This window comes from Eptatretus burgeri, chromosome 16 (genome assembly GCF_056783735.1).
Source record: "Eptatretus burgeri isolate ZD-2024b chromosome 16, Ebu_testis_v1, whole genome shotgun sequence".
NCBI classification, from domain to species: Eukaryota; Metazoa; Chordata; class Myxini; order Myxiniformes; family Myxinidae; genus Eptatretus; species Eptatretus burgeri.
In genome coordinates this window covers 16,553,006-16,576,927 of record NC_140976.1, presented here as the reverse complement: position 1 = coordinate 16,576,927, position 23,922 = coordinate 16,553,006, and the positions used below count along the sequence as shown (strand labels likewise).

At 44.9% G+C, this 23,922-nt stretch overlaps 1 protein-coding gene across 8 annotated transcripts in view; it reads right to left on the bottom strand.

Moving 5' to 3' along the window:
* The window catches only part of HACE1 (HECT domain and ankyrin repeat containing E3 ubiquitin protein ligase 1), a 422,483-nt gene that overhangs the window by 238,257 nt on the left and 160,304 nt on the right, over positions 1-23,922 (bottom strand). For all 8 annotated transcript variants that reach the window (XM_085859091.1, XM_085859090.1, XM_085859092.1 and 5 more), the window contains one exon: positions 8,345-8,441. In XM_085859091.1, coding sequence (XP_085715217.1) covers positions 8,345-8,441 — 97 coding nt within the window. The remainder of the gene's footprint in view (positions 1-8,344; positions 8,442-23,922) is intronic.

Here is a 23,922-nt window from a genome sequence, read left to right as displayed (position 1 = left end):
CAGGTATGGGAGCATGCACCAGAACAGCACGTTGCTGCATCCAATTTCTGCCGGTACGCCAGGGGCCTCCGTCTCGCCACCCTCCACGCAGATGCCTGGCCCATCCCCATCTCCTTGAGATGCTGATGAACCTGTTGCAACCACGAGGCACATGGTTGACCCATTGGCCTCCTCCACTCACGAGGCTTGCTCACTGAGAGAATCTGGTGGGTGAGCAGGCTCAGCGTCAGGAAAATGAGCCACATGTCCATACAGCCACAGCTGATGCTTACAGACTATGCAGGTAACAAATCTCATTTGAGTCTCTCTCTCTCTCTCTCAGCAACCGCTCGTTGGACACAAAGTCCGAAAAAGCGATAGCCAAAGATTCTCCGAAGAGACGTGGTACCAAAGGAATTAAGTCTCCGTCTCAGATCCCTGGTCAGAGTCCAAGTCTCACATCCATAAAGCAAGACAGGAAGCACCAAGGACCTGAAGACTCAGACTTTCATCCTCCAACACAGGTACTGGCAGTGCCACACCCCATGATCCAGTGAATCCATGACTCCCCAGGCCGAACACAGACATCTGTTGCCCTCTGGCTCACAGCTGGCAGAGACATGAATATCACTGCCAAGGAAATTGAATCTCTCCGCGACCTCAACACACTCACCACAAACAGGTACAGATAGGACAGCAGCACACCAGATATCATTGAAAGCATGGATCTTAGTTTTCACCCAGAAAACCCATAATCCCAGCAGCTCCGACTCCTCATTCAGCACCTCGAGGGCCCCCAAAAGGATACCTAGAGTCTCCACAAAGATGACTGCATCATCTGCGAAATCAAGGTCGGAGATCTTGACATTTCCAAACGATGCACCGCAGCTTGATCTCTCCGACATCCTCCCTAAAATCCAGTCCATACAAGTGTTCAAAAAGTGTTGGGGCCAGTACACACCCCTGACGAACTCCAGTAACAACTGGAAAAATGTTAGAGATGGTATCACCACATCTCACAGCACTTTCAGCACCAGAGTAGAGTTCAGACATCAAATTGATCAGTTTTGGTGGCACCCCACGGAGAGCAAGAATCCTCCAGAGGGCATCTCGATTCACTGAATCGAACGCTTTACAGAGATCAACATAGGCTGCACGCAGCCGCTGCCAAAAGTCTCATCTGCGTTCGGTGAGGACCCGAAGTGCAAGGATACAGTCAATCGTTGACCTCTTTGGTGTAAAGCCTGACTGCTGAGGGCACTGGTACTCAAGCAGATGGTGGCGAACACGATCAATAATTATCCGAGCAAAGACCTTGCCCACCACTGAGAGCAGCATCACTCTCAGTAGTTGTTGCTGTCTTGGTGATCACCCTTCCCTTTCCAGAGAAGGACAACAAGGCCACTCCTCCAGTCAGGTGGGATGATGCCTGTGTTCCAGGCAGAACACAGAACTGCATGCAACGACACGAGTACAGCATTTCCACCAGCCTTGAGAAGTTCAGCATGGATGCCACAGATCCCTGGAGCTTTACCCCCATTTTAACCGTTTCACCCTAGCCTGTGTTTCCACAAACAAAGGTGGACCACAGTTTATTGGAGGGTCAACAATAGGGATTGTAACACCCCTGACATCCAACTCGACTGCTGGTGGATCAGCCCGGTACAGCCGCTCAAAGTAACCGGCTCAGCATGCCTTCACTACGGACTCCTCTGTCAAGAGCCCACCACCCTCTGCTCCAACAGCAGTACACTGAGGGATGGGCTTGGAAGAACACAATGCGCGAATTCCCCTGTAAACAGGATGAGAATCACCTGACCACAGGTGATGCTCTACCCCCTCACAGATTCCTCGCACATAGGCCTCCTTGTCCACCCTCAGTGCACGTACAGTTTTACGCCTCAGCTCCCTGAACAGCTCAGCTCTGCCATTCAACCTGGCCCTGCGACTCTGGTTAGTTGTATCCAGTGTCCATTGACAGACAAAATTCTTCTTCACCCCATGGTGAGTTGAAAGACATCTATGGGCAACATCAAGGACGTTTGTCTTGAAGGCGCTCCACAACTCTTCAGGATCCCAAAAAGCACCCAGGCCCCCCAAGTGTCCACTCAGCCTGTTCGCAAACTCCTCAGCTACCCTCTCATCCTTGAGCATGCCAACATCCAGCCTTGGCTGGGATGGTAACATTCTCAAGGATTTAAGCTGCAACTTCAGAGTCGCTACAATGAGCCTGTGGTCAGTTATGAGGAACTGAGCACTCCGGTGGACCCTGCAGTTCTGGGTCATCCTCCAGCGACCATCAATAAACACATGGTCAATCTCCTTTGCTACACCACCAGCATTGGAATAGCAAATCCAGCGATGAGCTTGTGAGCACTTAAACCATGAACTGGCCACCCTAAGTCCATGACTTCTTGCAAAGTCAAGGAACTTAGTGCTACTCTGGTTCACAGTTCCAGACCAATGGGGAGCAACACGTCTCATAACCATCCCTATCAGTTCCAGTCAGGTCAGGTCAGGTATGGGAGCATGTGCCAGAACAGCACGTCGCTGCGTCCACTTTCCGCCGGTACTCCAGGGGCCTCCGTCTGGCCATCCCCCAGGCAGATGCCAGGCCCATCCCCATCTCCTTGAAATGATGGTCAACCTGTTGCAACCATGAGGCACGTGGTCGACCCACTAGCCTCCTCCACTCATGAGACTCCCTCGCTGAGAGAATCTGGTGAGCAGGATCAGAGTCAGGAAAACGAGCCACATGTCCATACAGCCGCAACTGACGCTCACGGACTATGCAGGTAACAAATCTCATCCGAGTCTCTCTCAGCAACCGCTCGTTGGACACAAAATCCGACCAGCGATAGCCAAGGATTCTCTGAAGAGACCTGGTACCAAAGGAATTAAGTCTCCGTCTCAGATCCTTGGTCAGAGTCCAAGTCTCGCACTCATAGAGCAAGACTGGAAGTACCAAGGACCTGAAGACTCGGACTTTCGTCCTCCCGCGCAGGTACCGGCAGCGCCACACCCCATGATCCAGTGAATCCATGACTCCCCAGGCCCGACCCAGAGGTCTATTGACCTCTGACTCGCAGCCAGCAGAGACATGAATATCACTGCCAAGGTAAGTGAATCTCTCCACGACCTCAACATCCTCACCACAAACAGACACAGACAGGACAGCAGCATCCAAGATGTCACCGAAAACCTGGATCTTAGTTTTGACCCAAGAAACCCGTAATCCCAACGGCTCCGACTCCTCATTCAGCACCTCGAGGGCCCCCAAGAGGATGTCTAAAGTCTCCGCAAAGATGACTGCATCATCTGCAAAGTCAAGGTCCGAGATCTTGACATTCCCAAATGACGCACCGCAACTTGATCTCTCCGACATCCTCCCTAGAATCCAGTCCATACAAGTGCTGAAAAGTGTGGGGGCAAGTACACATCCCTGACGAACTCCAGTAACAACTGGAAATAAGTCAGAGATGGTACCACCACACTTCACAGCACTCTCAGTACCAGAGTAGAGTTCAGACATCAGATCGATCAGTTTTGGTGGCACCCCACGAAGACCAAGAATCCTCCAGAGGACATCCCGATTCACTGAATCGAACGCTTTACAGAGATCAACATAGGCTGCAAGCAGCCCCTGCCGAAACTCTCGTCTGCGTTCGGTGAGGACACGAAGTGCAAGGATACGGTCAATCGTTGACCTCTTTGGTGTAAAGCCTGACTGCTCTGGACGCTGGTGCTCAAGCAGATGGTGGCGAACCCTATCGAGAATTATCCGAGCAAAGACCTTGCCCGGCACTGAGAGCAGCGTCACCCCTCGGTAGTTGTTGCAGTCTTGGCGATCACCCTTCCCTTTCCAGAGAGGGACAACAAGGCCCCTCTTCCAGTCAATTGGGATGATGCCTGTGTTCCAGGCAGAGCACAAAACTGCATGCAACAACACGAGTGCAGCATTTCCACCAGCCTTGAGAAGTTTGGCATGGATGCCACAGATCCCTGGAGCTTTGCCCCGTTTCAACTGATTCACCGCAGCCCGTGTTTCCACAAGCGTAGGTGGACCACAGTTGATTCGAGGGTCAGCAACAGGGATTGTAACACCCTTGACGTCCAACTCGACAGTTGGGGGATCAGCCTGGTACAACCGCTCAAAGTAACCGGCCCAGCGGGCCTTCACTTCAGACTCCTCTGTCAAGAGCCTACCACTCTCTGCTCGAACTGCAGTGCTCCGAGGGATGGGCTTGGATGAACGTAATGCGCGAATTCCCCTGTAAGCGGGACGAGAATCACCTGTCCACAGGTGATGCTCTACCCCCTCACAGATTCCTCGCACATAGGCCTCCTTGTCCACCCTCAGTGCATGTACAGTTTTACGCCTCAGCTCCCTGAACAGCTCAGCTCTGCCATTCAGCCTGGCCCTGCGACTCTGGTCAATGGTATCCAGTGTCCCTTGAGAGACAAAATTTTTCTTTGCCCTGCGGTGAGCTCCAAGGCATCCACCGGCAACATCAAGGACGGTGGTCTTGAAGGCGCTCCACAACTCTTCAGGACCCCCCAAAGCACCCAGACCCCCCAAGTGTCCACTCAGCCTGTTCGCAAACTCCTCAGCTACTCTCTCATCCCTGAGCTTGGCAACATCCAGCCTCGGCTTGGATGGTACCATTCTCCAGGATTTAAGGTGCAGCTTTAGAGTTGCTACAACAAGCCTGTGGTCAGTATTGAGGAACTGAGCACTCCAGTAGACCCTGCAGTTGTGGATCATCCTCCAACGACCGTCAATGAGGACATGGTCAATCTCCTTTGCCACACCGCCAGCATTGGAATACCAAGTCCAGCGATGAGCTTGTGGGCGCTGAAACCATGAACCAGCCACCCTAAGTCCATGACTTCTTGCAAAGTCAAGGAACTTAGTGCCATTCTGGTTCATAGTTCCTGACCCATGGGGACCAACACACACCTCATAACCATCCCTATCAGTTCCAGTCGATGCATTGAAATCCCCCAAGACTAGAAGTGTATCTCGTCTGGGGCACTGATCAACCACAGACTCGAGTGTGGCGTAGAATGCATCCTTCACGGTGAGATCACTCGCCTCAGTCGGAGCATAAACAGAGACCAGGGAAATGACACCTAAGGAGTGACGAATCCTTAATCTCATAATACGCTCGTTGACCGGTGTTACCTCAATTATCATTGGGGTCAGCTTATTGGACACAGCTACAGCAACTCCTTGGGTATGGTAACCATCAGAGCGACCAGACCAATAGTAGGTGTAACCACCCACCATTATCTCGCCGCAATCTGGTCTCCGAACCTCAGAGAGAGCTGCAATCCCGATGTCCAAACGCTTGAGCTCAGATGATAACAGAGACAGGTGATCATCCTCTCTTAGTGATCGGACATTCCAGACACCCACCCAAAGGGACCGCTTCATGTTAACCCAAAGAGACCGTCGTCTTGTGGATGACACCTCAGGACCACCACGACACACACTTCCACAATCTCACCCAGGAAGGTTACCCCGTGATTTCCCTCCTCTCGTCAAAGATTGGGGGTCCCGAAGGCTTTGCCCCAATCTCGTCATCCGGTGAGCTGCACTGCGAAGGACAGCTGCACAGGAGGTACTCCCACGGAGTGGGTTTTCAGGCTTCTTTATGCTTTTAGAATGTTTTGCGGAATGAATGGTTTTACAGAAGCCAGAGTGCAAATCCTGCCACCAACCTCCGAAGAAAAAGTAACCCAACTTCAGGAGGACGTCTGCAGACACAGTTGGGCACTAGATATGGAACGCCGTTGGCTCACAAGGAGCTCCTCCGCCCTTTGACAGGTTTTCTTCGTCATCCTGCTGGGTGTCCATATCATACACCCTCCTCACCAAGACACTTGGAGGGGGAGATGGTTTTGTTGCTGACAACCTGACCATGGAACAGGTTAGTACAGGTTTACATGGTACCTGTAGCAAGTCACACATCTAATCTGACCTGACATCACCTCCTCACCAACTCCCAAAACACTCTTCTTTCTCATCTATATATTTTTCTCAACTTAGCTGCAGCTCCCCCCACCCCCTCCCTCTCTCCCTCAAACCTTGTGCTTCTCTCCTTATCGTCGCCTTCAAATCAAAAGGTTCTGATGGGCAAAGGTTCACTTGTCAGATACAACCTTTTGATTATAAGGCGACGTTATATGTGCGTAATATGTAGATGACCCTTCCTGAAAAATGAGCAAACTCCATTGGAATTATAGTCGGCACAATCCACCGCTTTACCCTTGAGACCTGACTTTACAGTCAGACATTGGGAAAATCCTCAAGCAGTGCAAGAGAAGTGATGATACTGCCATGTAAACATGATAAAGTACCTCATCGAGGCTCTTTTCAGAACCAAGAGAGCTCAACAAGGGCAGTGAGGCACAATTTTTTTTGGGGGGGAACATTGAAGGCACTGCTTATGAAATACTTCACACCAGGAGACCCCCCTACCCAACCAACATGCAAGCTCCATGACATGACTTGCTCATGCATAGGATGAGCCGCTTCCTCTCCATCCGATCAAAAAGACCAGCTTTTAATGATGTGTGAGAAGTCTGTCTGTATAAAAATTTTGATCAGTTAAAACTCAGCCAGGCCCAGTCGTAGTGAACATATTCGCATGAAAATGTTAAATTATCATTGCAAAAAATTTCCATGTTTCACGGAGAGTTGCACGGCCTTGTCACGGTGAAGCTCGAAATCTGCTTTCGGTTTTATCAATCAATATCTGTACAAGCGTAGAAGCAGGACCTGCATTTTGGAAAGGGGGTGGTACAAGGCAGTGTGGCAAATTTGCGAGGACGGCCACATGATTGCGGTCGCTTCCTCGGTGAGATGGGGGTCATGGCTCCGTCTGCCCTATCATGCCTCAGCAGGCCGGGGGATCAGGCCCGCACATCTCAGAAGGCACACGGCAGTAATGAGGGCTCGGGGTGCATTACGGGCGATCGATGCTAAAGCTGTGCCCTCAATCTGCAGGTAATAATCACTTGGTGTGAAGCAGCCTCCCAATGGGATGTCACCACCACGACTACCCTCTCATTGTCAGAGCTTGCAGAACTAGGTGGTACCACAAGATGAATTCGTATGTTTACCAAGATAAACAAAGTACGTATGAAAAATGCAAACCAAATATCTCATCTTTGATACCCCCATTGCTCACAATGTGAGGAAGTGCTATTCCTCACGTACAAATGGCAGCCGGCTCTGAAATTCGCCGCCTTTGGGCCGAGAGCACGGCTCTTAAGTTCTTAACATGTATCAAGGACCCACGGATGTGCACGAGCACGGAAATGGGGTTTTTACAAGCCTTGTTCAAGCTCAGTAGATACTAATGGATACTGAGCTCCAGGGCCCTCAAATTCCTACTTACACAATGGATGTCAGTGATGGTGTTGCCAAGAACTAGTGCAAGCTGTATATTTCATAGACGTTATTGAGAAAGTGAAAACATCGCGTGCAGTGCAGCAAAATAAACAACCAATCAGCATTGAGTTTGCCGATGAACATCTGACATCAGGGATAATGATCACATTATGAAACCCTTTCAACTTTTCGTAGCCCAACTTGTCTGTCTGTCTGTTTGTCCACACAGAACTTTCGTGTTTTTCTCTGCAACTGCTTCTTGGATCAAGACGAAATTTTCAACATTGGTGCGACTGCTCATGTAGAATGGTTTAATGGTAATTATGACGTCAGAGGAAACGTGGTGTGGCAGCCATATTGGAAAAACGGAAAACTTTGGACCTCTGTATCTCTGAAACTGCACCAAGGAAAAAATTGAAACTTGGCTCGCGGCAAGTACTCCTCATGGGGAATAAGTGTGGTTTTTTTTTTTGTGATGTTATAATTGCATATGTAGAACGCCACATCCCATCAGTATGAAAATCGCTGAGTGTCATCTCGGGATAAAATGGTCCACACAAAGAAAAAAAAAATCATGACGTCATCGGTCACGTGATTCAGCAGCCATATTGATTTTTTTTTTTAAACCTTCAAAAATCTTCTTCTCTAAAGTGGCTGAACAGATTGAGGCGAAACTTTACACATATGATTGCCTGCCATGAGGAACAAAAGGTTCACACATATAATGTCATTAGTCACATGGTTTGGTAGACATATTGGATTTACCCTAAAACCTTTAAAAAAAAATACACCACTCAAAAGAAGTCCTGGCGAGGGTTTGTAATGTCTGCTCTTTTTCCTGTTCAGTGTTCTTTTAAAGCTGTTCCCAGTATTTTGTAACACGTTTCTTTGTTGGAGAGAATGTGGGGTTGGGGTGGCAAGGAGCAATTAATAGCATGTCCAGAAACAAAATGATGGCCATCTTACCTGAACGCAAAGATCCAGGGGAGTGGTGCCACTGTTGTCTGGAAAGTACTTGGCCCCGCGCGAAAGAAGAATTTGGACCGTGTCTCTTTGGCCGTGGCTGAAAAATAGAAATAAGAACACAGGCATTGCAGATGTCTGTGGGGCAGCAGTGGGTTGCATTGACTATGGTTAATAAGTAAAACAAATTATAACGAGAACAGCACTTGGTAGAGTGCATGCAGTGGGAATTAACCTATACTGTGGAATGGCCATGGTGTGAGTAAACATAGTCCGATATGACATTTCTTTTTTATCCCCACACTTTTTGAAAGAAAATGGGGGGATATTGTAATTAGCTTCATCTGTCTGTCCATCCGTCCATCCCTCTGTCCGTCTGTCTGTCCGTCCATCCCTCTGTCCGTCTGTCTGTCCATCTGTCAAGCTATCTCCTCCTAAGTGGTTGGGCATAAATTCACCAAACTTGGTAGTTATGTTTTATATTTGGCCTCCGGTTTATGCCCCAGGGTTGGGGACTTGGTTTCACCAGGGTCAAAACAAAAAAAACATGTAACTTAAAATTTCATATGGGGTCATTCCTGGTGAAACCTTTTGACATCTTTCAACTTCACTTTTCGTAGGAAGCACGGGGATTTCCAATGGCGTGCCATCGACTTCGCTGAAGTATCTTTCTCTTTGTGAGCTAAAAGTTGAAATCGTCTGAAACATTCATAATATGAAGCTCTTTGCCAGATTTGATGATTTTAGCTGCCCTCGTTGTCCAGTTATACGAGCGACAAACAGACAAACACAGACAGGATGGTTGTGATACTCACGCACCCGGCCTACGGTGAGTAATTAATCTGCAACATGTACCATACGGTCGTGATTTTGCATTGAGAAAAACTTGGGAGAAACCCATGGGGTTTAATATGAAATAGTGTGGAAAGACTGCCAACAACAAAATAACGGTGGAAGAAGAATCTAGCCGGTCAGTGCATCGCATGCCCAGCAAGGTCACGTCAGGTATGGGAGCATGCGCAGGAGCAGTGCGTCACTGCGTCTACTTTCCACCGTTACTCCAGGGGCCTCCATCTGGCCATCCCCCAGGAAGATGCCTGGTCCATCCCCATCTCCTTGAGATGCTGATCAACCTGCTGCAACCACGAGGCATGTGTTTGACCTATTGGCCTCTTCCACTCACAAGGCAACCTCGCTGAGAGAATCTGGTGAGCAGGATCAGCGTCAGGAAAACGAGCCACATGTCCATACAGAAGCAGCTGACGCTCATGGACTATGCAGGTAACAAATCTCATTTGAGTCTCTCTCAGCAACTGCTCGTTGGACAAAAAGTATGACCAGCAATAGCCAAGGATTCTCCGAAGAGACCTGGTACCAAAGGAATTAAGTCTCTGTCTCAGATCCTTGGTCAAAATCCAAGTCTCGCATCATAGAGTAAGACTGGAAGCACCAAGGACCTGAAGACTCGGACTTTCATCCTCCCGCACAGGTAACGGTAGGGCCACACCCCATAATCCAGTGAATCCATGACTCCCCAGGCCCGACCCAGACGTCTATTGACCTCTGGCTCACAGCCAGCAGAGAGGTGAATGTCACTGCCAAGGTAAGTGAATCTCTCCTTGACCTCAACATCCTCACCGCAAACATGTACAGACAAGATAGCAGCATCGAAAATGTCATGGAAAGCCTGGATCTTAGTTTTGACCCAGGAAACCCATATTCCCAGTGGCTCTGACTCCTCATTCAGCACCTCAAGGACCCTCAAAAGGATATCCAGAGTCTCCACAAAGATGACTGCATCATCTGTGAAATGAAGGTCTTAAATCTTGACATTCCCAAACGATGCACCGCAGCTTGATTCCTACATCATCTTCCCCACAATCCAGTCCATACAAGTGCTGAAAAGTGTGGGGCCAGTTCACATCCCCTGACGAACTCCAGTAACAACTGGAAATAAGTCAGAGATAGTATCACCACATCTCACAGCACTCTCAATACCAGAGTATAGTTCAGACATCAGATTGATCAGTTTTTGTGGCACCCCACGGTGACAAAGAATCCTCCAGAGGGCATCCCGATTCACTGAATCAAACGCTTTGCAGAGATCAACATAGACTACAAGCAGCCCCTGCGGAAACTCTCATCTGTGTTCAGTGGGGACGCAAAGGGCAAGGATACAGTCAATCGTTGACATATCTTTATCCTTGTGAGCTCAAAGTTGAACTCGTCCCAGTAAGGCAAGACGAGAAATCCCAAATCTCATCTCACACAAATCTTTGGCTGCTGCTGCACCTGGCGATGTTTCATCACATGACTGCTGACATCGCAGTATTCTGTGAGGCAAATTTCGCCTTTGGCATCAATCAGTTGCAAGAATATATGACAAAACTAGTCCACACATCCAAACTGTCTCCAACATCAGTCTTCACGGGTTGGATAATCACTGTTCACTGTTACAAGCAAGACTTGATCAAAGGACAACTTGTAATAATTTTTTACTGTCTCATCTGCACCAAATGCACAAGTTCTCAACTATCTATGGAACACATTGACTTGTTCTGCTCAGTAATTGCAGAAGTCAAACAGCATCCACGCAGGCATCTATAATTCAGCTTTTTCCAAAGAAGACTTTCAATGTTATTACAAACAAATCCAACACCAGCAATGAATGAAATGTTTGCCTGAAGGAGAACAGGTGGTTTGTGATCGTTGGTTTCTTTCCAACCATCTTTTCCAGGATTGGAGCAGATGGTCTCGCAAGAAAAACGTGTAACACATGCGACGTGCTACACACTATGAGAGTGGCATTAAAGGACTTTCTACACATTTCTTCGATGGAGTGATGTTTAATTCATTGGATGCAATTGTTACTAGACTGCATGCATAAACAATAATCAAAAACTGTCAAAAAAATCCCTGTCAAAGTCCTGGGTGTCCATTGGCCATCGTGGTTCATTAATTAAAATAGCTTTACTTTGGGGTGGGAAGGAGGTAGTTCACCAGTGCATAAGTTATTCAAGAATCTGCTGCCATTCGAAACTACAAAACACCGAAAGAGGACAAAATAAAATGCATATAGCACCAAGTTCAAAGCAGAGTTGAATATCACATGTGGGTATAGCAATCAGTAAATGGGTAGGACAGGTGATAATCAAAGTCTTGAGGCAAATGCAGGTGTGGTGGTATGACTTCACAATAAACAATGGCTCGCCAAAAACTCTGCTCTCCATCTTGACTCTTGCCGCAGATTATACAGCAAGCTCAATTATAATCCAGCAGATAGCTAAACGCAGTGGAAAGCTAACGACTCGAAGCACTTAATGAGCTGTCTGCGTCAAGTGAAGGGGTTTCAGACGGCCATGGGTCTGTTTGCCTTTGCTGGGGCATCTAATGATCGGCCTAACGCCCCAGCCGTTGCCACCGAGTTAATCAGCTGTCAGGGCCAGCGAGCAAACAGGCAAGCAGCGGGAGGACGGCAGAGGCCGTTTGCCAGAGTCATGAATGCAATTCCATTCATGGGTGTGGAAGCAAGTAAAGAAGAGGCGTCCAGCAGGACAAAGGGTTTGGTGGTTGCGTTCCAGAGAGATCAACACAAAAGCTAAATGCCAAATAATAGAAGGAATAAAATGCAAATTAAATTATACAAAAAAAGAAAATGCAATAAGTGAAGACAATGCAGTCTATTGTTGGTGGAGGATCCATCTACACAGCAGCCAAGTAAACAGATTAATTCACAATGAGAGTGAAACATACCAGGGCCCCCAACAAATGTCCTTGGGCATTGAGCAATGTATTAGCCAGAAACCATTTTTTAAACGAGAGCGAAGTCGATGACGTGTCATCGCAAATCCCCACGCTCCCCACCAAAATCAAAGTTGAAAGATGGCAAACAGTTCCACCAGGAATGACCCAATATCAAATTTTGAATTAAAATTTGTTTTCCCCATTTTGACCAATGTGACCCCAAGTCCCCACCGCTGGGGCATGAACCGGAAGTCAATTTTTTTTTTTATCGTTATATATTTCATGCATTCCCCAATGTTGATTGCATATGAGTGGGGCAACTTAGCTAAATATAGCATAACAATTGTGTATTTTGTGAGGAAAGCACCAAATTTGGCACACTGGTAGCCTATCATATAATGAACAGATTTGGATATTGGGCCATCTCAAATTCAGCCGCTGATGGCTGTGGCAGCCATTTTCCACTGCCATCAAAAATTTTGAGATGGCCCAATATCCAAATCTGTTCATTATATGATAGGCTACCAGTGTGCCAAATTTAGTGCTTTCCTCACAAAATGCACAATTGTTATGGTAAGTTTCCCCACTATATACAAAGTTTCATTTAAAATGTGCCTGTAATTGCATTTTTTGGCATTTGACCTTTTGACCCCGCCCCAAGGGTGGGGACAAATACGACACTGCTCTTGCACCTTCTTGCCACGTGGTGATCATAACTACCAAGTTTGGTGAATTTCTGCATCGCCATTTAGAAGGAGATAGTGTGACGAACGAACAGACTGACCGACACAGACAGACAGACAGAGACGGAGCCGATTACAATATCTCCCCATGTGTTTTTTCAAAAAGCGTGGGCATAAGGATGCCTTTTTGTGTGCAATGTAAGTCGGAACTTCATAGATTTGCAGTCGAAACAGCAGCTGCATTTTCTTTTCTTTTTTTCTTTTAATCAAAGTTCACAAACAGTTCTGTCACACAGGTTTGGACTAGTGTAGGCTGAAAGCAGAGACGATTGCAATCAGCTTTTTTGTCACCTACACCGGATCGTCGCCATAATCGACACATGCACAACCCGAACATCCATTAAACGGCATTTCAGGCACAGAATAAACTTCACTGTTATACTTGCCTCTACGATTTATACAACTGTCAGTTTGGATTCCTCTGACCTGAGTGTTTAATGCCTTCGACCTTGGCTACCTGCTCCTGCAGTGATTGTGGAGTAATAGAATTAAAAAAAAATTAAAAACAGGCCTAAAACGCTGTTAAAAAAATCCTGTTGGCTGGTGGGTAATCATTCTCAGGTAGCGAAAGCGAAACAGCAATTCTTCAGACTGAAAACTACTACTAGATTATTTGTGGAAGAATTCCTTACATAAAGCTTGATCTGCAGGAAATCACGACAAGCAACTTCTGAGCTTTCATTAATTTTGATGAGTAAATTAGAATTCGTATGCTATCCAAAATAAATATTTCAGAAGATGAGTGACCGAAGGAAGAGGAGCTGAATGCATATTAAGAGGGAAAATTTCCTTCCTGATTCCAATTAAAAGATCTGCAGGTCTTCACTGTATGGCAGAGGGATATATTGACTAAACCAGAGTAAAGTGGTGTTTCACAGCTGGCCTCCAAAGCCAGTTGCCGATTGGGCATCCTCCGTCATCAAAGTCCTTCCTTGGCAGATCTGAGCTCCTGACCACATACGAAGTTTTCGTCCACAGCCTCATGGAGTACTGCTCTCCCCTCTGGGCTGGTGCTCCTGCCTTTCACCTTTCTCGGCTTCACGCTGTGGAAACCAAAGCATTTAGGATCATTGGTAGCTCCCATAATAAGGCTGTCTTTGGGACTCTCACTCTCTCACCGCAGGCAGCTCGGTGGTCTTTCTGTCTTCCACCATCTCCTCTCAGGCTTTGCCCCCCCCTCCCTGCTCTGTCTGAGATATGTCCCCCCCCCCATATTTCCGCAGGGCGCTCAAGTTCCGCCAGCAACCCCCTTCTAGTAAAACTACCAAAATCAAGAATCACCTTCACTCTTTCATTCCTCTTTTTTCCCTGCCTTTGGAACAAACTCTCACACTCTCTTCAATCCCACTCTTCCCTCCAGGTATGCAAAATAGCTGTTCACCACCATCTCTTATCTTCCCCCATCCAAAACCACGATCTTTTCCCCCCTCGCTAATCCACCCCAAACCCACCTCCTTCAAATTCTCTGCTTTCCTTCCCGAAAGTCCCTGTCATGTAAGGACCTGAAAGTCCCTGTAGTGTCCATCTTTGTATCCCCTGTGTACCCCGCCCCATCCCTCTCTCTTCCACAGATATCCTCATGTCTCTGTTCCCCACAGTTTTTTCATTCCCTCTCCTGCCACTCTTGTCTCCTGCTCCCCTTGTTGACGTTCTGTGTGCTAGCTCTTATATGAGCCTCAACAGTGTATACAAATTTATTTATTTTTTTACTTCATTGTTTTCAAACCACATAGAAAGCTTCATGACAGCTCAAGATGACCTTTGAGATCATGTGGACAAGCTTGTTGTTCATCAAATTGTTCTGACAGCCAGAAAAACAGACTCATCCACTCTGTTTCTTCAAATAGAGAAGTATATCAGGTCCATGTAAAGTAGGTCATTCTTGATTTTGGACTTTTTTTACTTCAAAAGGCAAAGGAGATGACATTTGTCAGGGCAAGACATATTGGAGCACACATTGTGTCATAATTCCAAGCCACAAGGATTGATGGCCTGTCCAAATTCGCTGACATGACATGGATAAAGAGTTCTAAATCAGTTATAGCATTCTATTCATTGCTATAAAGCTGTCTTCATTCTTTTAATAAAATAATACTTTAAAAAAGGGAAATGGGAAGGTTTGCAATATATTAATCTCAGGTTCATCCCATTTTGGGGGGAGCTTCAAGGTTATGCTCAAACTGAAATATTTTCCTTTTTCTGATGATGTCCAAAGATAAAACTTTGGTTTCACAATTAATGCCAATGTTATAAGCATGCTACCAAAGGTGATTCTTGGGTGATGTCAAATAAAACTCTGGTGCTAAAAAAAGTCTATCTGGTCCTCTATCTCCTAACCAGGTGTTCACGATAATCAGATCATTTGGTGGGCTGGCAGGATGGCCGAGGCCCTCGAGGTACACACACACTCGACTCCAAGCTATCTAGCCTAAAGTTGAATCCCGAACGAGCTATAAACTGTCATGGTGTTTCACAGGTAGGGTGATTCATCAATGTGTGTGCTGTCCCTCTGATGGACGTAAAACTGGGCATCCCATTTGCCGACATTGGTTGGTGGATGTTAAAGATCCCACGGTGTCCTTTGTGAAGAGTATGCAAGCTATCGCCGGCACCCTGGACAAATTCAAAATTACTGCACTAACCTACAGAGGGCATTGCATCAACGGCTATGTGACACCCTCAGCCATGTGCTGCATATGAAGGAAGAAGAAGGTGATAATTTTGTCATTATCAAGAAATTCAAGAGGACAGTATCTTGTTGTTTCGACAGTTTGAAAGTGCTTTATATTTAAATCTATTTTACAAATTCACCCATAAATAGCTTGGTGTCAACTTACCTTGCTACCCTTGGTTTGTGCATGACTTCTAAACCATTTAAACTCTCCACAAATGTTTGCTTTGTTATATAAAACTTATTATTTTAGATCCAAGAGTCTTGTGATTAGATTACTTATCACATTTTCTTTTTAACACAAGATCAAGTGTCATGAAAGAGTGAGGTTACATCGGGAACTAGAAAGTGCATAGAATACAACACACCATGGAGTGTTCAGGTATCCATCCATCCATTGAGACCACACTCTGTGCAGAGCGTCGATGCTGCCAAAGCCGTCTCCTGGGCTATATGGCACAATCCTGGACAGGTCACCACTCCAACATAGGATACTCAAATGGCTCAATCATCCCAGCAAGCTGGTACTCATTTTACCAACCTCAGAGGGATGACAGGCTGAGTCAACCCCACCTCGTATTAATTCAACAGCCAAGCAGGATTTAAACTCAGGACCCTAGGATACAAAGCCCATCATGCTAACGATTAAGCCAGCACCAGCCATGTTTAAGCAGATACTTCAATTTTAATAAAATATTGGTTCAGGAGTCAGTAAGTGACCACTATATTCGTTATGGGTGTGTGTCTGTCTGTCTGTCTGTCTGTCTGTCTGTCCCGAGCATAGCTCTGTGGGTTTTGATCCTATCCTGATAAAATTTTGGTGGGAGGTTTATATCATGATCTCGTTGTGTTTTCCTGAGAATGGGCGTGGTGCACCCATTATGGGTGGAGCCATGCCCAAAAAATATGTGTTTTTAGGGGGTAGCCAATTTCAAGTTACATCTTCTCCTTGGGGGTTTGTCGAATCTGGCAGGGGTTTCAGCATTTGGTTAGCCCAATGGCACCTGCATAGCCCCACGGAGCTCGATTTTTCATTTTCGTCCCAAGGTCAAGGTCACAATGTCACGAACTTAGAAAATTGCGAATTTTGACATAAAAATCATATGACCGCCCAAACTTTGAGAGCTAGGATGACAATATTTTTTTATGCATAATCTTGAGGTCATTCCCCACCTAAAGTCTTGAAAACCATTTTGCTCCATCTCGAACACCTTGCCCGTGGCGTCCCCTTCAAGTTTGTTTTGACGGTGATTTCATCAAAGTATGGATAATCCGAGGAGTGCGAAGTGCCATATAGCCTATATGACGTTATATTATTCCTGGAATGTTCCAGAGGAAGTTTTGCACCAAAGGTCATAATCCTTGACCTTTGACCTTTAAAGTTCACAAAGGTCAATTTTCAAAGTTGTGGGGATCGAACCGGGTTTTCGACCTTCTTCGATGAACTAACTCCACTAAGCTACAGCACATATATCCTGTTTCCTTATTTTAATGTCCACAACATTGTTTTGTGACCTTTAAAGGTTATGCAAAGGTCAAATTTTGAAAGTTGTTGAACGAAACCGGGTTTTCGACATTTTAGAGCTAATAACCTGTCACTCATCCCACATCATGTTGATCATTTTTATAACTTGGTCAAACATTATCACATTGTCTCATCCTTGACTTCTGAAACAATCGACATCGTCAAATACCGCTCGTGAACCATCAGCGGCTTCAGACTTGTTTGTCGATTATTGTTTCCTCCCCTCTCCTTTCCGATTTTCCTGTTCATTATTTTCCTTGCTTGTCTTGTCCACATGTGGAATGCCTTACTGTCAGTATGACGTGTTTTTACCCAGCACATGCGAAGTGAAAAGCAGGGTTCAGCAATTGGTTCATGTTCGTCCATCTGTCCGTCTGATCGGTATATGATCAAGGAACAGCTTATTTGAACGGAATGTTATATTTTAAATGTGAATAGGTTGTGACTCCGAAACTGTGACAACGTTGTCTTATTACAGTCTATAATGGCGGTGTATAAGACTGCTTCAGTAGTGCTAAACTTCTGGATTTTTTAAACGATCTTTAAAATCAACAAGTCTGCAGACGGTGATGGTTCACGAGCGTTATTTGACGATGTCGATTGTTTCAGAAGTCAAGGATGAGACAATGTGATAATGTTTGACCAAGTTATAAAAATGATCAACATGATGTGGTACGAGTGACAGGTTATTAGCTGCAAAATGTCGAAAACCCGGTTTCGTTCAACAACTTTAAAAATTTGACCTTCGCATAACCTTTAAAGGTCACAAAACAATGTTGTGGACATTAAAATAAAGAAACAGGATACGTGCTATAGCTTATTGGAGTTAGTTCGTCGAAGAAGGTCGAAAACCCGGTTTGATTCCCACAACTTTGAAAATTTGACCTTTGTGAACTTTAAAGGTCAAAGGTCAAGGATTATGACCTTTGGTGCAAAATTTCCTCTGGAACATTCCAGGAACAATATAACGTCACATAGGCTATATGGCATTTCGCACTCCTCGGATTATCCATACTTTGATGAAATCAGCGTAAAAGAAACTTGAAGGGGGCACCACGGGTAAGGTGTTCGAGACAGAGCAAAATGGTTTCAAGACTTTAGGTGGGGAATGACCTCAAGATTATGCATAAAATTATTGTCATCCTAGCTCTCAAAGTTTGGGCAGTCGTATGATTTTCATGTCCAAATTCGCAATTTTCTAAGTTCGTGACCTTGTGACCGTGACCTTGGGACGAAAATGAAAAATCGAGCTCCGTGGGGCTCTGCAGGTGCCATTGGGCTAACCAAATACTGAAACCCCTATCAGATTCGACAAACCCCCGAGGAGAAGATGCAAATTGAAATTAGCTACCCCCTAAAAACACAATTCGCAATTTTCTAAGTTTGTGACCTTGTGACCTTGACCTTGGGACGAAAATGAAAAATCGAGCTGTGTGGGGCTATGCAGGTGCCATTGGGCTGACCAAATACCGAAACCCCTATCAGATTCGACAAACCCCCAAGGAGAAGATGCAAATTTAAATCGGCTACCCCCTAAAAACATATGTTTTTTGGGCGTGGCTCCGTCCATAATGGGTGCACAATGCCCATTTTCATGAAAACACAACTAGATCATGATATAAGCCTCCCACCAAAATTTTATCAGGATCGGATCAAAACCCACGGAGCTATGCTCGGGACAGACAGACAGACAGACAGACAGACAGACAGACACACAACAATAACGAATATAGTGGTCACTTATTTTTTTCGTGAAAATATTATTTCGTGAACCAATAAGGTTGAGTGAAGTAGGTTTAATGGGGGTACAGAAGAGCTATGACAAAGGCCATGTATGCTGAGCAATTGTCGTTTTTTCAAGGAATAACTTAGAATAATGATGGATGCCCACCCTGCAGCTCGCTTTGGAGGTCATGCAGCTTGGTCACATGGTCAGCCCAGGAGAGGTCATGGATGATGATCATCATCATCATAATGATCAGTAGCCCCAGGGTCCTCACTGGAAACTCATAGCCCCAAGGAAGCCTGCCTCTCTGACCGCATTCCCCGAGAGATCGAGTCGAGAAGAAATGTTAAATAGTTGACTGTATTGTGCGAGTTGAGAGCAAGTTTTAATTAAGTGGTGTACAGTGTCAAATTCAAGGTGACAGTGTGGGCAGAACGGGTCTTGAGTTGGGTCGAGTTTATGTTGATAGGTTTTAAGTGCGGGGTGGTAACCGGAACAAAGTCTGGATCATATTACTGTGGAGGAGCATGTGGAGGATTTGGCATGGATGATGGTGAGCCCGAATAATTCAAGACACAAAAGGGAAACCACAAAATAGTTCAGTGGGTTCTTTGACGATCACTCCGAAGCAATAGGGCGAGCGTGAGATTTCCCAGGATTGAAAGATTATGTTCCATTTGTCATACCAGCATATATAATCATTTCCAGTTCAGCAGAGAGTGATGCAGCTGCTGTCTGCCAGTCACATGGAATGGACTACAGTATGACACAATGTGGCTCGTCATCTGCAAAAAGGAAAAGAGGGAACGTTTATCAAACCTTTGGAAAGGTCATTTATGGAGATTTGGATCTGAGCCCCAGACACTGCCTTGGGTACTCCAGCCTCTACTGAGAAAAGGTATGAGGTCTCATCAATAGCCACACATTGATTGAGCCAGTAGAGGAAGTCAGAGAACCAGGTATGAAGGCAGCCTTTGATGCTGCAGGCAGAGAGCTTAGCAAGCAAAGCAGGGTGGCAATGGTGAATTATTGCGATATATCCAAAGAGACGGTTGGGTCGGTAAGATTCAGGGGCAAACACTGATTGAGACATTCTACCTTGTCTTGAGCAGAGTCTGAAGTGAGGCCATTTGAGGTAAGCGAAGGGATGGAGGGAGAGCATACTTGCTCTGGCACCAAGCTTGGAAGGTTGAGACTCAAACACTAGTCTAACCAATTGTTGCATTCAATGCTTGAACAGATATGGTGAACTAGTAATATGATTTGAATGGTAACACAACTAAGAAATATAATTTATGGACGAAAAGTTTTCAAAGGCAGAATCAAGATAGAACTTTTTTTTTGGAAGAGAATATGTACTTTGCAGAAAAGGTCACAGGTATTTCAACAACATGTATAGTAAACGGGGGGGATCGGGCCAACATTTCTTGCGCTCGGTTTCTCTTATATCTGTATGACATTTTCATGAGCAAACAATGAGATACCCAGCTCAGGCGGATCAATCGTTGAAGTATTACAGTGCTCGACTTGGCGAAGGGATTTTTTTTAAAGAAAACAGGCACGTTTTGTAAACACATTTGAGTACTGACCAAGACATGGTAGTAAACAGACCATAAACTTCCCTGAGCAGCAATCATGGGAGAGGCAGTAAAAGTCTGCTGTCAGCTCTTCTTGGTTATGCTGTTTAAGGGCCCGCTGTGGGCAGGCTCCTGTTTCTGGTCAATTTGGCACACAAGCGAAGCGGGAACGAAAAATTGCACAGAACCCATCTTGGGTTCCCTTGAGGTCTGGTGGAAAATTCTTTGAAGATTAATATTATGCAACATCGTCAGAATGCACGATGGTACGATGTCTATTTTGGTTTGATTTGCTTTTTATTTGTTTTTGTTTTTTTTTTCCTTTCTCTCTCTCTCAAATCCTTAACTATCACTAGTAGATCCATCTCCCACAGGCTTCTGCCTTTGTGAACTTCAGTGATCATTTATGCACTGGCTAACCCTCAGTAAACACCACACATGCATCTCAATACCGGACCATTAATCCGACAGAATTATATTAATTTCCTTTTCCATATGGAGAAATTCAAGTCCAAATGAATACCAATTCCCAAAAGAATGTCTTTGCATTCAGTGTGAGTTTAGAACATCAAAATAAATGGCAAAAGGTGTTTGACTCAAAATGAAATGTACATTACTGAGTTGCAGTGTGAGCACGCGTGGCATGTGCACCCTACGTGAACATACATGAGGCCATGCAAGCCGATGTTCGCTCGCTGGATTTATTGTTCAACTGCAGTGACGATGACAGCAACTACTAATCAAATCCTTGTGCCATCCATCACGCGTGTATTTTAAGGCTTTGCACTGTAGAGCGCAGCCGCCGCTCTGATTAAAGGGCCACGTCGGACGCATTGCAAGCATCGGGGTCCGAGGCCTGGAGCTCATTAGCCATCAGGGCGCAGTACTAAGTGGCGTGGACATAGCCACAGAGTGCCGCTTATTCCCTCACACCCGCTGGAAATCAATGCATTGTCTTCGGTGTCCAAAAATGCACGGCGCAGAGCCGGGTTGTGCACACACTGCATGAGCGCCACCCAACGATGAGTACAAAAATTGGCGTGCAGTGGGGGTCGTGGGAGGGAGCGGTCTATTTAACAACTTAGGTTGAAGGCCCATCCATCAAATGGCTGGTCGAACACCAAAGATATGTATATAAATATATATTTTTTAATATATATTTATTTATATAAATATAGTCAGAATGCATGATGGTACGACATCTATTTTGGTTTGTTTTGCTTTTCTTTTCTTTTTTTTTCCTCTCTCTCTCAAATCCTTAACTATCACTAGTAGATCCATCCATTCCTCCACTGGCTAAAATATACATATATATATATATATATATATATATATATATATATATATATATATATATATATATATATATATATATATATATATATATATATATATATATACATACACACATATATACACATATATACATTTATATACATATATATATATATATGTAAATATATACATATATATAAATATATACATATATATACATATATATACATGTATATATTTATACATTTCACACACACACTTACTATTCACCCCATGTTCAAGCAGGAGTCTGGTTCCGCTATGTCACTGTTTTGAAAATGGTTTAAAATAAATGAAAGATAAGAATAAGAAAGAAAAATAAATATTGTTTTGAAGAGTCAATATGGGAGTTTTGAAGAGTCAAAAAAGTTAGGATACAAAATAAATTCAAAATTGCCAAATTATATCCACCAGAGAACTGGAAATGTGCTGGTGTATATGGACGTGGTGTAGCGCAGGTTTGTACATGTATCGTAATATTTGTACTCCTAACCTCCCCCCCCCCCCCGTGTCTGTGTGCTCTCTCTCTCTCTCTCTCTCTCTCTCTCTCTCTCTCTCTCTCTCTCTCTCTCTCTCTCTCTCTCTCTCTCTCTCTCTCTCTCTCTCTCTCTCTCTCTCTCTCTCTCTCCCTCTCTCTCTCCCTCCCTCTCTCCCTCTTCCTATCTCTCCCTCTCTCGTTACTACCTGTTCCTCATTTCTAGCAACCAAAGAAAGGGGGAAAAAATGGTTTGTATGAGGTACATCGTGAAATGCTTCCCAACCTTGCATGTGGTCCCTTGCTGTACTTGTCACGCGGTGTGCACAAATTGTGCTCTGGGAGGCTCTGCTACTGAGGTGGGATGCAACATGAGCCAGTTTGGCAGAATTGCTTCTTCCTGCATAGATAGTTACTTGAATTATAAATGATGCTCTGCGAAAACTGTCATTGAGAATCAAAGAAAAGGACAAAAACAAAAAGGTAGAAGTGAACAGGGTGAGATAATCAAAAGAAAGTTCTGATGGCAGGAGGTAGTTCATGACTGATTAAAGGGAAGAGATGGGAAAAAAATGGAAATGCGTGAGGTGGTGGCATTGGAAACATCAACTTATTGTGTGTCCACAGTCTGAGATGGTGGATGTTTCGGAGGTGGAGGGATCAATTGAGAAAAGGAAGAAAAAAAAGGATGGTTATCAGAAAGAGAATTCAACGATATTTTTGGGAGTGGGGTGAGAATGTGAAAGGTAAAAGAGGAGGAAAGGGAAGGTTAAGAAAGGTGAGGGAAGGGAAGAAAAGGAGGGAAGGAAAGGGGAAAAAGAGAGGGGAAGGGAAGAAGAAAAAGAGGAGAGAGGGAAAGAGAAAATGAGAGGCAAGGGGAAGACATGGAAGCAAATGGAAAAAGTGAAGGCGAAAGGAAAAAAGGTCAGCCACGTTCTTGTGTATCTATACTGCACTAATAAATGTCAGTGTGTGTGTGTGTGTGTGTGTGTGTGTGTGTGTGTGTGTGTGTGTGTGTGTGTGTGTGTGTGTGTGTGTGTGTGTGTGTGTGTGTGTGTGTGTGTGTGTGTGTATGCGTGTGTCCTCCATAATCCAAAACCATGAAACCTTGCAGCCTGAAACTTTGCATGCATATACTACAGGGAAGTGCCCCACAGAAAACCAGGAAATTTGAGATTTTGAGATTTATTTTGCCTTATTTTACCATATCAATAAACTAACATATAAACAAAGTGTATCTTTGTTTTACACAACATCTAAGTTTGCTTTTGTTTTATTTGAAAATAAAGTGTATCTTTGTTTTAACTACATCTACATTTGCTTTTGTTTTGTTTTAAATAAACTGTACCAAATTTCCTGGTTTTCTGTGGGGCACCCTGTATAAGAAAACTCCAAGGAAGTGCAAAAGTGAAAATTGGGTGTTTGGGTTAATTAAAACACCACTTTTGAAGATAATTAATGGCCTTATTTAATTATATCCTACGACAGGTGCTCCTCAGCCACCTCACTCTCTGGGATCTTAAGGCGCTTCCTGGGTAACCTAACAGGAGTCTACAGCTGCCATGTTTTTTGGCCTGCTCAACCATGCCTTGACTTGGAACAGGCCGCAATAATTTCTTAACGATAAAGTTTTTTTCCACTTTTGTCACTCATATTATCAAATGCCTGTTCATCATAGCTATGAAATGCTGGGTACATTGCATTGCTTATAAATGCCCAGAGATGCCAGCGTTTGTGGCTTTATTTCATTTCCGCACATGGGTTAACCTTGAGAATCTCTTAAACTAAGTTGAATTACAAAATTTA